Source organism: Cyanistes caeruleus, chromosome 9, assembly GCF_971803275.1.
Source record: "Cyanistes caeruleus chromosome 9, bCyaCae1.hap1.1, whole genome shotgun sequence".
In the NCBI taxonomy this organism is placed as follows: domain Eukaryota; kingdom Metazoa; phylum Chordata; class Aves; order Passeriformes; family Paridae; genus Cyanistes; species Cyanistes caeruleus.
In genome coordinates this window covers 16,628,971-16,643,787 of record NC_141709.1, presented here as the reverse complement: position 1 = coordinate 16,643,787, position 14,817 = coordinate 16,628,971, and the positions used below count along the sequence as shown (strand labels likewise).

At 38.5% G+C, this 14,817-nt stretch overlaps 1 protein-coding gene across 6 annotated transcripts in view; it reads right to left on the bottom strand.

Moving 5' to 3' along the window:
• DPYD (dihydropyrimidine dehydrogenase) overlaps positions 1–14,817 on the bottom strand; it is a 347,633-nt gene that overhangs the window by 157,557 nt on the left and 175,259 nt on the right. For all 6 annotated transcript variants that reach the window (XM_086842923.1, XM_086842920.1, XM_086842919.1 and 3 more), the window contains exons 12-13: positions 11,280–11,464; positions 3,828–4,043 (exon numbers count right to left, since the gene is read on the bottom strand). In XM_086842923.1, coding sequence (XP_086699049.1) covers positions 3,828–4,043; positions 11,280–11,464 — 401 coding nt within the window. The remainder of the gene's footprint in view (positions 1–3,827; positions 4,044–11,279; positions 11,465–14,817) is intronic.

The following is a 14,817-nucleotide window of genomic DNA, read 5'->3' as shown; positions in this document are numbered from 1 at the left end:
CACAGTTATGTGTCTAATTAACGCAGAATCTGTCATTCTGCATGTAGTTTTCTGTTCATTTCAGCTCTAAAATAGGTAGAAATTGGTATACAGTTATTGTGGGCTCTGATATGGAGCTCCCCCATTTCCCTTCAGTACCTTGCAAACAGAATTTACAAATAATATGTTGCTGCATACAGTTATCTGAACAAGACAGAAATACTGTTTGAACCAACAGAGCAATGAGCTATTGATCCTACAGTCAAAAAGGGAAGACATGAATGTAGAAAAAGGTGTGTGAAGGGACACTTCTATTCTGCTACCATTTGTCTTTCCTAGTGATTGCCCATTTCAAAAGCAGTTACTCTCTTTTCTGGAAGAAATCAAATCTAGTTGATACTAAAGCAGCTGTGCAAAGATGTTTAATTTAGTAAATAAAATTCTACAAGTCACTATCTCCCTCACAGATAGCAACAGACACATACAGGTACAGTCCCCTACGATTAATATTTGCTCAACACTATAATTAGAAGGAATTTCAGCTATTTCTTACGTTAGCTTTTTGTAGGTTTCAACAGTAGTACGCTAGCATGCAAGAACAAACTTTGCTGAATCACTCGCAGTGGAAATGCTCACCCTACAAACAGAAAATGCTACAAAAGGTTGTCATGAAGACAATTATGAGCAAGGTGTGAGTGGGTGTTTAGAAAGGGAGGGAGCACGGCAGGAAACAGTGTGCTCTGTGCTAACTCCCTCTGGGCAGCATGTGAAGCTTTCAAGGTGAGGCCATGACACATGAGGATTAGAAAGACTAAGGGAGTAAATTACGGTCCAGAGGCTGAACTGCTACCCAGCAGCTCCTCTGTGCAAGGCAGTAGGGCCTCTCATGGGCTGCAGGGATCCCTGGCCTTGTGTTTTAGAAGAGCTTTCTGTGCTAGATGATGAAAGAGAGAAAAGGAGAAGTAGCTCATATGAAATAAATCCTGTGTCTTATGAGAATTACAGCTCTCCAGCCTGAGTCCTTTCTATCCCTGTCCTTGGATCCCCTTCCTCCAAGATTTATCATGTTTTTCTCTCTGACCTTATTCCATCACACTGTAGTTAATGTATGGAAATTTGTGATTGGGCTGTATATGCTTTTCACCGCCTATATGTCACTCATATTTAGCCTGCATCAGTCACTTTTGCTGAAGTGCCAAAGGATGCCCATGGTAAACAGGGAATTCACTGGTTTCCCCTATCAGTGTCTGAACACAGTGACAAATTCAGTCATTGGTTTTGGAAAAGGGGGAATTTCTGCTGCTGCTAAATTCCCCATGGCTGCACAGTCAGGTCATGCTTGGCAAATCAGAAGGAAGCCCATCAATTAAGCCTTACCAAGACAGATAAAATGAGGAGATGAGGGAAGAACACTGAATCCTTCTTGCACCACATACAATCAAGGCTGAAGTGGAAAAGCTTCAGCTGCCAAAAACTGTGTCTAGCAAGCTCTCTCCCTTCCCAGAAGCTCTTCCACTCTTGGGAACTGCACTGTCTGGGGAGCTGCTCCTCCTCCCAACAGCTCCAAAGGCTTAGATCAGGAAATCTTTGCTCTTGATCCTGCTGTGTAGCTTGCTTTGACTGGGCAGGACAGCTCAGTGTGAAATCCCCACTGTTGGTACCACAGCCCAAGCGAGCATTCTGCTCCCTGCACAAGATTTATGTATACATAATCAGAAGTTTAAAAAAAAAAAAAAAAAAAAAGTTAGCACATTATGGCAACCTATAATATTCCAAACTCTACACCAACAACTTGTTCTAGCAGTAAGTTAACAAGAGCCGTCTTTCCAGAATATTCAGTTCACAGAAGCACTGCTGTACTTTACTGAGCTTTTCTTCCCATTTGAAATAGGTTTTTTTGAAGTATTAAGTACCATGTTACTCTGATAAATAAAAGCAATTTTGCTTCTGCAGCACTTCTCAGCCAAGCACCTCAAATCATGCTACAAATACACCTGTGGGAAGTGCAGTACTAGGAAGAATACAATAACAGAAATCCTAGGCAGCACTTGGGTGGGACACTGTTCTAGATACAATTCAAGAGTTTAGGCACAGAGTAATGCTTCCTGCTGCATATTAGAAGGAAGCTTAAGCAGAAATAATAATCATTGAACTAGAACTCACTGGATAGCACTTTTCTGACTGTATTTACTTAAATAATACCTGCAATATCTTATTGCAACAAATATTTTAAAAAAATCTCGAAAGATCTTCATGTGAGTCACACCTCCAGAGCATGGCATCCAGCGGAACACTTCACAGTCGCCATTTCAGAAATGACTCAGAGTCTGCTGCTTAGTATAGCACCAACATCACTTCCTACAACATGCATGTCTTTCCTCCTGAACTCCCACCCAAGCTGGAACACAGCCTGTGTCTGTTTAGCTCTCGAGATGCACAGTAATCAATGTGCAGTCTGGCAGGACTGCCAGCATACCAGCAATAAAACTGATAAAAAAATAAGTCTCAGTACTTGCTATGGGTTGCCTGTAGCCTAGGCACTGAATAATTACAGCTGATGGTATGTTATACATGTAAGTCAGTTGTAAAAACAACTGAATGACATTTATGTCCTAAAAAGTGTTTTAATAAGAAGCCCCGTGAAGTAGATTGGAATCTCACTGCAATCTAGACAAACACGTACTTCCTCAGGGCTATTTCAGGTGTAAGTGGCAGCAGAATCCAGCCTGACATACTTTACAGTATTCTGCAGCAATACAGCATTTTGTCCTTAGCATTTTGTCCTTCCTTATACTAGAGGGGCACCCACTATAGTTAATTCACCTATGGTGCTTACCAATGGAAAGGTGGCAGAGAAACAAATTCACCTTTTCTCTTTTGCTCCATCCATCAGTACCCTTGCACATCCCCACTCTAAACCAAGAATAAAAGGCCCTAGTATCCAAATTAAATTAAAAAGCTTTTTTCAGCCCACACTAGTGTTTGTTACTGGTTAACAATACATTGCTACTCACACTGTTACTCAGGCCTGTGTTCAAGGATTCACCTTTGCTTTTCTTCCTCTCTCCATAAGTCAAACCATATCAGCACAAAACCTGTTTCTTTTCTCTGTGATCTGTTTATCAGAGCTGTTATTTTCTTTCAATGTCTAAACTTCTTGCTCAGTCTCACTTCACCTTTTTGAATGTAGCAACAAGAACTTGGCAATTCTCCTGAATTCAAACAAGCAACTACACACTTAAAACTACACCAAACGCCTTTTTTAAGTTGCCACACTGAGCTATAGCCTTCAAGACTTAATTCTAACTCCTTCCTCCTCCACTACATGTTACTGAAGGTTGATGTCACTGTGCTCTTCTCTCCATAGGCTTGGTTTTATGTTGCCTCCATCTATCTGTTCCACTACCCACCCAGCCTCCTCCTTGCAGCCACATTATCACATTGCAACTGCACCTCCAGCTCAATGGCTTATCTTGGCAGCCTCTGGCACAGAATCTGCCTTTCATGAGCTATGTGACAAAGCTGTTACTCATTCCCTTTACATTCTGACCCTTCACAGAAAACATTTTCACTGCAGTATTTAAAAAATGGATTTTTTTCACTTAATAATTGACTAATATTAAAAGTTGGGGCAATAAAAGGACAGAATGTAACAACAAACAGAACCAGAAATTGTGTCAGTGCACCATGGAAAGCTCACAGAAGAGTTGAACTACACAATGTATCATACCCTTCCCTGCTATCTTTATGCCAGTTGGCTGTAACAGAGCCATTCCCCAAAGATTAAGATTTTTCAATTATACAAAGACGTGGTTACATGCAAAATACACATTAAAATATTTCCTCACCTTATCCAGGGAGAATGTTTTAGTGACAGCAAAGCCCCATCCAGCTTCAAATGCTCTTCGAATCATTGGAGAACTAGTAGCAGGGGTTGCACTGGCAAGGCCAAAAGGATTTGGAAAAGTCAGTCCAGCCATTTCTACACTGATATCCACTAAATCTATAGGAGTGTAGAAGAGAGGTAGCTCTGGAACTGTAGAAACTGCAACACCATATAAAGACTGTAAAAAAAAAAAAACAAACAAAAAAACAACACTAAACCACAGATTTTTCTATTTTTATACAATTTATTACAAGTCTTTATAAGGGAATAATTAATATATAATAACCCAAAGTTTAAATATTCTATTTTGTGTTCAGACTTACAAATCAGCAAAACATGCAAACACTCACCTATGTAACATCTTCAGCCCAAACAGTCTTCATGCTGAAATACTATGCTATGCTGGAAATAGCTGGATGACAGTAACAAAATAATGAAGAAACAGCTACTTTATATCTTGTACTGATAAGCCTGGTTCAGTCCAAATGTTTGTTCAGCCTTTCTGAAGAGCCACCTCTGCTCCCTACAGCAGTCAGTAACAGTGAGACTGCAAAAACCCAGGCTATGCGGGTGGACCCTTTCTGAGTCCTCTTCTCAGGTGCTGATCTATAAAAAGTATATGAAATTGTAAAAAATGAGGGAAAGCATCACATGGAGGATCACTCAGCCCTGATTCCATTTATTCTGAACCTTTTTGCTCCACCTTGAAGGATTTTATACAGCTTCCACAATGGCACACCTATGAAAAACTAAATTGGGTTATATTTAATTGCAGTAGTAGGAATATACTATGAATAGTTTTTCAAGACTGAAAAAAGTTAGAGTCTGACTGCCATCAAAAACATCATACACACTATGGCTGTGCCACCACAGTCACTTTTGTTTTCATTTGAAAAGGATTCAGTGGCTGTGTGGCATCTAATAATATAAAAATTGTAGAGAGAAAAGCTTTTTCCATGTATGAGTACTGAACAGCATCCCAATCAGTCTGTCGTGGGTAGAATTTAAATCTTTGTTCACTCAAATGGTTGACTCAATAAAATCACAAAGAAATAAAGCAGGAACTTCCAACACAGAGAAGCCCTACACTCTAATTAAAGTAACAGCTAAGAGCACAGCAGTTTCTTCTATCTTTAAAAAGATTTTTTCAGCAGGACAAAAAGAACCAGTACTTGAAGTTTGGAGAAGATTTTCTGTAGCAGAATAAAAACCTCAGCCACTCAGGAATTGCTGCTTTTTGGGGATTTGGATTTTTTTAAGGAACTTATTTAATCAAATTTTACCTGTGAAAACTGATAAGCACAGATGGGATGAGGAGTTTTTTTGTCTGTTTTAGTGCCTTTTGCTTCCTAGGCTGGCTTAAAACCTGAGAGTTTGCGCCTGTTTGGTTTTGGGATTGTGTGGATTCCACTCATACTATTCTGACCCCAAATCTTTGAATCTTCAGACAAAGATTTTGGGGCCAAAATTTCTGATGGCTTAAAGCACTGAAAGTCATGGAATTGTCCCAGCCTAATGATGCAAACATGAATGGGTCGCTAATGGTGGGCATTTTGAGAAAAGCTGATTTCTAAAGATCCCTAGCACTTGGGACCAAACTCGCCTCAGCATCATGACCTCTCCCAGCTGGAGGCCAATGCAGTTACACTTTATAAAAAGCCAAACATGACTCTTTTCTTCCTTCCTGAGTGCTCACTGCTTTCTCCATGTCATACTCCACAGTGCTATTTTTCTACACCAGGAGAATCTGAGTTCCTCAAAAACCAAACAGCCTGGCATTCTACATCACAAAAGCTTTTGTTAACTGGCAAATAACAAAAAGAGGGAGGGAAAAATGAAAGAAAGTATTGTCTTTTTATCACTTTAAGTTTGATTTTGTCTTTTTAACTTTTATTTTCCTTTTTTTTTTTTTTTTTAGCTTTTCTTAATTAATATTTTAATTGCAAAATGTTGTTTGCAGTGCCAAACCAGAAAATCCTGGATCACACAATTCAAATTAAAGCATTTTTTAAATGCCAGCTTTTGTCTCCTACATATCTGAAAGTGGAGAAATCTGCTGAAATCAACACTGATATACTGAACTCTTACAAAAAACTCTTTGATTTTCATTCTGTAAGAATGACATCAAAGAAAGACTTAAGGAAAATTGGTCAACTTCACTCTTTGTGTACATGTGCACAATAAACCAAATTTTCTACTTTGAATTATTTTGTCATTCAGAATTGTTCAAATGTTCTCTGTGAATACATTTCAGTCTGAGGATTGATAACAAACTACTCATAGCTTGTACAGCTGTAAGTGTCATTTGCTGTACACAAATAGGCAGAGAGTGCCAAACATGAAGCTCAAGTTCCATTGTACTGTTTCTTTGCCCAAGTAGGACAATTAAATCTCTAAAAGTTGTTCCTACCTAAAATGAATGCTGCTTGAAAGTGATTCTTAGTGACATTTCCATGATAAAATAGAAAATACATCCTATACATAACAAAAAAGCACCAAAGCAGTGACAGACTCTTGAAGCACATGGTTGAAAATAATCCATGGAGGAACAGGCCTTGCCTTCTGCATGCCACCATTCAAACCAGTCTAAAGACACTTACCAAACCATATACAGGGGCCCATCTTTCCTGCCTTCCCTTCAGAACCACAAAGAATTTCACCCACACACACCCAGACCCCACAAAATGTGCCTAATGGTTTGCTAATGATGAAGTGACCCAAGCAGAGGCGGCAGGGGGAGAAATACCAAAGGTTTCAATGGAATAACCAAGTATCTAGGGACACACAGAGGCAGGATGCAGCTGAAGGTTCAGTAGTCAGTGGCAACACATCTTTGGAGATTTATCTCCCTGCTTCCCCTCCTTCCTATCATTTCCTTATTTGCTCTATTTTTTTGCTGTTTCTTTCTTTTCAGCACAATGCTTATAAAATAAATATATTTTATAAACCTTGATGCATTGTTTTCTACAAAGCAAAATTTTTGGCAAACAAAAATGTTGTATAGCTTCCTGAAAGTGAAATCATCTTTATAATGAAGGATTTCCCTGACATTGAACAAACAAATAGGAAAAGAAAGCCTGCAGGCAAGAGTTTATTTATAATAACTCTTCCCTTGATTTTTAGAAGTAGAGGACAAAAAGTGTGACCCATTCTTCCTCTTAATTTGATGCCAACCAGCTGAGCTAACAATATTGCAGGTACTTGTTGCAATCATGACAATTTTTTGGAGACCACAACAGGGTGGTGAAAAATCCCCAGCACATTGCAAGCAGTGGCACTACCTTACCCTAACCAGGACTGGCCTGAAGGCAAAAGCACATGAGCTGCAGTGCAGGCCTGAGAGACAGGAACTCAGCTTTAGACCCAATACAATTTTTGACATTAATTTTCTTTAGACAAAGAAAATTCCTAACCAGAGTGATATGGTCTAACTGCATTTTCTTGCCTTTAACAAAGACAGACTGTGAAAGCAAGTAGTTGTATTACTGTTATTTTTCACAGAGAGCCTTCTACTGCCTGGAAGAGTTTTCCTGAATACTTCCATCCTACTCTGGCATTATTCGTTTTATAGTCTGATCCTAAGACATGTATTTTCTCCCTTGCTTCTGCAATCCTCTCTCCAATTATCCATTAATTAACTGTGGTAAATATGTTTATATTACTTCATACAATCTCTGAATGGTTGTGGTTGGAAGGATACCTGGGGAATACCTTGTCCAACCTCCTTGTTCAAAGCAGTCAGCTACAGCAGGTTTGCTCAGGGCTCTGTTCACTTTGACAGAGATTTTCTAAGCTACTTCCTGGCTTTCTCTTTCTGTAACAGACATACTGCTCATTCAGAGGCAAACAACTAAATTACCAGGCTTCCTGAACATGCCTTTAATTCACCTTTTTTGCAAATGGTGCCTTATTGCTGAGTGCTAGCATTTCATACGTTGTTCTAGCTAAACAAAGGGACATGAATTTTTTTCCCTGCAGTTGTCCTGAAAAGAAACAGACAACATAACTAATGGCTTCAAATTCAAGCTTCCTGGAAACCTCTCGGTTCTGGTTTTGATTATGAAATAATGTATATTCATGCATGCTCAAGGAATATATGAGAATGGTCAATCTTGATAAACAAGCAACACTATACTGTTCAGATACAAAGCCCATATATTTTCTGACAGCATAGGTAAAGGAAAAATAGAAAATATACAATCATGTTTTAAAATAACACTGTAATGTGCTCAAAATTCATCTTGAATAATGTCTTAGTGAAGTGTAATTTGTATCAGTTGGGATCCAGATCTGTATTCTCTAAATGTATCATGTACATTTCAGTCTAGGAAAAATATAAAAGAAACTTCCACCCTGGAAGGTCACAATAAAGAAGAAAATAGATTTAAATAAATAAAAACTTACTGTGATTTAGAAAAAAAAGTCACTTTAAAAGAGGGATTTTAGTGAGAAGAAGACGGTAGCTTGACTATCATATATGGGAAAATAGCCCACAGGTAAGTGTATGAATAGAGCAGGAGTGAAGCATTAAGACTGGCACAGTCATCCAGTAAGAAAATACTGTAACTGTCTTTGCTTTCAAGATAGTCACAGAAAATTAAAAGTTAGTCCTGCAGTAATTGTGAGTTACCCTGAATATAACTATTATACTACTAAATCCATTCACTGATCAAAAAGAAATGAATGGTTAACTGAGGCCTAGAAGAGAACAGCAGCCTGTATTGCTTCTGCACAGGATCATAAAGTCACTGTCAGACAAAAGCAAAGGCTTACAATGTCCAAACTAAATAAATCACTAAGATTATTTAATTGAAATTTTTATGTCATTCACAGAATATCAAAAGAGGTTGAATTGTGAGAAAATGTGAGTAGCAGAAAGTTGCATGAATTGGGCTGATTCTGTTTGGATCTCTAAAGTCTTGCAAGGAACGGTTCTAGGAAGACTGACTGTATTTCCTAACAGGTTCTACTACAGCTATCCTTAGTTAGGCTCTGACCGGTCATGTTTATAGAAACTAACCTGACACAGCTGCAGGCAACAATTTTTGAGATGAACCTATGCCTCATATAGTGGGAGGAATATGTTAAGAGGCAGGAGATATTTAGGCAACTAATGATGGAAAGTTTCCAGCATAAGAGCAGCCAAGAAGCTTCTGTAAATAACTCTCAGTATTGAACATAAGGCATTTCTGCTGAAGAGTCCTGGAGTCTGGATCTCACGCCTGACTTGACCACGTGCCAGAGCTTGCAGTGACTGGAGTTTCAGGGCACATATCAGCCCCATCTGTTCGCTTAGCCTTTTGCCTGGAGTAGGTTGGGATACAAGCAGCGTGCTGTTAAAACACTGCATTCTGCAAGCAGTCAGGATGGTGGGTTTGAGTTACACTCTTTGACATTGTCTTGGATTAGTTGAGAAATCCTATGGAATAGTTTTATTTTGATGAAGACTGACTGCATCGTTTATAGATCCTGGTGCCGCGATAGTTGGTGATTTTGGAAATGGCTACCTACTCCTTAACTGAAACACAGACAGTATCAATGCATTTATTTAAACTTTTATGTGTACTTGATTCAAACACTCAGTTCACAGCAGGGTTGCCTGCTTTAGAATCTCACAGCAGAGAGAAAGTAAGGTGGTGTGTAAGGGTGTTTCTTCATTTGCTTTTGGAAGTTTCCAGAATACAGTTCAGCTGTGAACTGAATGCATGTGCACACACATGAGCACAAAGGCAGGGCACACCTGCACACACCTGTCCCTATAAACAGTAGGGCAACACAATCCTTCTCTTACCCTTCTCAAAACAGCTGCTTTAAAAACAAACTCCTCCAGTCACTAAAATTTCTACCAGGTCCAAACACTGGTGAAGTAAATTGCCAAATTACAGCATTTTGCACCACAGCAACCAGATTTTACAAGGGCTGCACATCCAAATAAATGCCCTTGGGCAACCCATTCATCTAACAGCTGGAAAGGTGACACTTGCCATTTGGAAACTTTCCTGTGAAGATTGCTGTAAGGCTTTCCCATTAGCTTCCTGGTGAGACTGTAAGGTTGAATAAGCTGCCTTGAAACCTGCAAAGGGTAACAGAAATGCTCTAATATCACAAGTCTGCTTGATTTAAAATTCTAATTCTCAAGCCATGACTATTCAGATTTTTTCCAAAGTATTAAATACATTCCAGGGGGGGAGAAGCTTTAAGGAGGAAGCAACATGATACAGGAGGGTTTTATAAATGATGTCTGTATTTTAAGAGGTTGAATAAGGAGACAAAAAGGAGAAGATACCTTCTCTCCCCTACCACAGTGAGACAAAATCACTGTGCATTGAGAAATTAAGCAAGCAGGCCAGGGATTAAAGATGTTTCACACTCAGCATTTTCATAGGGTCTAAGAAGGCAGGACACAAACAGTGCTTTAGAAGAAGTGCGAAAAAATATGCACAGATACTAACAACAAGCTTTCAGTTGAAGTATTTTTAGGAAGTGAAATCAGACCCCAACAGCATGAAATTGCACAAACATGCAATCAGAGAGGCTTTGAGCAGATGGATGGGGGAGAAAGACATTGAGCTGTTACAGTCCCAACTTCAGTTGTTCAAATCTCTTTATGTGGGAGAATGAATCATGTATCATGTTTCTTAAAACTTCCCTGCACTACGAACACACTTTTTGTCATCTGGTTCTCCAGGCTGTGTCTCTGTCTCAGGAGATTTCTTTTCAGCTCCTCTAGATTTTGTGCTCTTATACTAGAAAAGTTAGGGTGGAGTCAGCAACATGCGAAGAGAACCAAAGGGAGACACATGGGTTACCAGGTTTTTCAAGTCTGTACATCTTATACTGCTCAGGTAAATTCTACTTTTCATTACTTGCCTCTGTGCATTCATTGTTTAGTTTTTATCAAGCTCTTGTATCCAGTTTATCAGTCTCATCAGAGCAAATTTGGGTTCCAGTGTAGATAACCTGAGCGTTCTGTAAACTGTTAGTAAACTAAAAATACCTTCCCCAGGTAACAACATTGGCAGTAGTTAATTTTTACTTTATGCACTACTCGAAGATTTTACTTTTTAATACTTATGGAGCTCATTCCTTTTCCCCAACTACCCAATTAGGGCTTCTGCTCGCAGTGTCTGTTGTGCAGGGAGGCTTACTACCCTTGAGTGGAATTCAGAACTGGGGCCAAGAAAATGTTGCTTGAATTTTAGCGTTAAGATAATGTAAGAAAGCTGAGCTCATCTACCCAAACGCTAATATGTGATCCAAGCTGAATGAATGTGTAATGTTCTAACCACCAGATAATCTAAGTATTAGTTTCTCAAAATTCACATAATTAATCAAAACCACAATGGAATTATTTTTAGAAGTATCTAAAAGCAGATAAAACTGGGAAAGAGAAAAATACTTCTGAAGAAGTCACCTGGATGTATCTGTGCATGTACCAGGAAGCTTGCTTGCCATCGTTCACGGATTCCACTGTAGTGTTGGCAACACCAGCAACGTCACCCCCTGCGAACACCCAGGGCTCACTTGTTTGCATCGTTTCTGGGTCTACTTCAGGGAGACCCCATCTGTTAAACTTGATAGGTGCCATGGCCTCCCTGACTGCAATTAAATAAATGACAAATATGTTAATAAAAGAAAGAAAAAACTGTCGCTAAAATCTGTCAAATATATGCTGATAACAATAAGAAAATCTAATGCTGAGAAAGGTAACTCTCATTGAAGTCAAAGCCATACTGACTTAATATTCAAACTCAGAACATCCTGGAAGAAAGGCTTGCTTCAAAACTTGTTACACATATTAAGAATAAAACCATAATTAAAATTAAATGGTTACAAGAAGAAAATATACTTTGTATCTTTTTCACTACAATTTCTGATTTTTTTTAGAGCATGAATTAAGAGATCTTAATATTTTTCATGCTGTTAGAAAACAGCACATGAAATATTATTGTCCTCCAAATAATGTGGATGTGAAAATAAAATATATTTTTATACTGCATGGCATTATATGTATGTCATCAAATACACATAAATGCTCAGAAAAATATTTTGTTAGTATTTTTTAAATTACTATATTCTCAAGGCACTTCAAAATAGCTTCATTAAGAGAATAATCTTTCCAATAAATATTTTTAGCCAATTTTGGTGGCATCTATCAAAATAGGGGGGGGCTATATAGCTTTGTCTGCAGTAACCGAACATTCTGGACGAAAAATGCAGCTTCAAATTGCAATGTCCCTCAGGGATATACCACTGGTAGATGCAGATTGCCAAGGCAAATTAAACTGATGTAGTTGCACTGCCATAAAAGAGGAACCTGCCAGTTTAAGATGAAGATTTCTCCAATAGAAAGGGCAAAGTCATGGTACTGTCCCAGCGCACACCTCAGTACAGAGCAAGCTTCACTCGCAGCTTCCCCACACATCACACTGACGGGATTCTCATCCAAGGCTCTGTGTCTCCTTTCAACTCCAAATCATCTATCAGAAGTGCATTTCAAAGTGGAGGCTTTGTATAATCAGGGGCAGAATAATTAAACGGGAAGCAAGGCATGAACATTGTCACCTATTTGTCCCACCTACTCTCTCCTCCTCAGTCTTGGTATTTACAAATATATCCAGAGGACTCAAATTCAAAGGAATTTTTTGCAACTTGTTCAGAAGTACAAGTCAGAGAAGACAGTTCTGAGCTGAAAGACTATAGTAGATATTCTATCAGAAGTATTTAATTTATCCACAAGTCCTATTGCTTGCATAGTCTCTCCTACCTGGCACATACATGTGGCTTAAGCTGACAAAAGTAATATTTGGGTAGCAACAAACTCAAAAACTTCAGAAATTATTTCCTGTAAAAATATCTAAATTACAGAAAGATCACATGGAACACAACCTTCAGACTGAGACATTTTTCATCTGGAAAATGAGAGGTTTGGTTTGTTTGGGTTTGGGCTTTTTCTGTTTGTGTGGGTTTTTTTAAAGGAAAGAGTTGGCTGATAGCAGTTTTATCAAAAATCCTTCAGAAATCAATACATTAACTTTCTCTTTGTGCCTCACACTGTCTGTACTTCAAGAAAGCTTTTGATCATCTTATATTTGTTATATATAGGATAACTTATTGCATGCAGTGGTACCATCTCAGCATGCAGTCTAGACAGCTCTCACAAGTTAAATATGTACAGGCTTGTAAAGACATGTTTGGAAAAAAACCCAGGAAAACTTGGTACTGTGGGATTTGGTAGGGGGGATTTAATAGACGACTTCTGTCTGAGACAGGACTGAACCACAGTAAAGGTGTCTGAGGACAACATGCTGTCAAAAATGTAATTTTTCAAAAGAAATGATGTAAAACTGGAAGTTCTGACTACTTATTTCATCTTGTGGAAAAATAGGGTATTACCTCTGTTATCCTGTATCTATTACATTTCTCAAATCTCTTTGAATTGCTTTGTTCTAAAATAGCTGTCTGGACATAATTATACCAAAAGCTTTTTGAGTGTGAAGAATGCCCAACATATCTTCACCTGAAACATCTCTCCAGGCCTGGGGATTCGTCTGCCTGATCAGTATTTTTAAAATTGAAAAAGAACATTTCCCTGGTGGCAAGGTTGACAGATATCCAACTGCTACTTCTTTCTTTCTTAAAATCTCCAAGATTTAGGTGATATTAAAAAAAGGGCATGGTTCAAAAGCATTTTATATGGGCTCCTAGCATCTTCATGATTTGGATCTGATACCTGCTGCAAGTGGGAGGCTGAAGGGACCACCTCCTAGACCACCTGCACAAAGAAAGGGGAGAACTTTGTCTACAGAAAGAGAAGTCTCTCCTCTGCCCCTGCAAGGGTGAGACAGAGCCCAAGAGCCAAATGTGAGCTTAAGCTATTGGTTCTCTGAACTGGTGCTTGACACTCAACAACCAGCAAACCAGATATTTAATGTCTGCTGTATCATTTGGGCAGAGGTAAAGAGTATCTTTAAAAACCTTCACCCTCTCAGTTTCAGCCTTCAAAGTTTAAAACTAACATATTTTCTCTTGAAGAATCAAACTGCAATCCTGTGTTTTGCTGCCATCTCCTCCCCAGCCTAGTGAGATATTATATATCATTTGAAAAGATTCTTCTGGATGAAAGACAATATACAATTTAATTATTCTACTGCTATCAAGTGATGCTAACACAAATAACACCAAACAAAAGGACAGTGCTGAATGTATTTTCCAAATTCGCTATATTCACAGAGCAAACAAACACAAATGGAAACACAGCAGCAAATTATAGCATTTTGCAAAAACAATATTAAAATATAAGTGAATACAGAGAAAATATTTTAATTAACAAAACAAATCAAATGGAAAAGATTCCCCAAATAAAGCTTTAAAAGTGAGTCTCTGTGTGACTGCCATGACTAATTATGCATCTATGTAATGTGTGTTCAATTTGGGCTTATTTAAATAGCAGAAATGCTCATTAGCTGCAGTATATCTGTGAAGCTTCAATAAACAGTTTAATGGTTTTTATGTTTAACCAATTTCATAAGTTCCTATAATTTTAGCTTTAGTAGCTCATTAATGTTATTTTTGATATCCATCTTACAGAATTCCTTTAAAGTGAATAGTAGCATTACATCTGAAAAATACAAATATACTGTAACTTTCTTAATCTAAAATGTATAACTGCAGCTGTCACACACAAAAACAGATTAACTGCTGACACTGCCCAGTCTATATGCCCAGCAAATAAAGAAAGACACAGCCATGCCTACTCCACTGCTGTCCTGAACAGGATTAAAAAGTGGTTTGACTGGATCAAGTTGAGTCCAGTTACAGTGAGAGAGGGTCCTGTTGCAAGCTGCTACTGACTTTGTTTTCTGTCTGGCACCAGCAAGCAGAAGTGTCTGATGTCTGTCAACTCTAAGGGCAGAATTTCTGGGCTTTAGAAATCATCATGAAGCCACTTT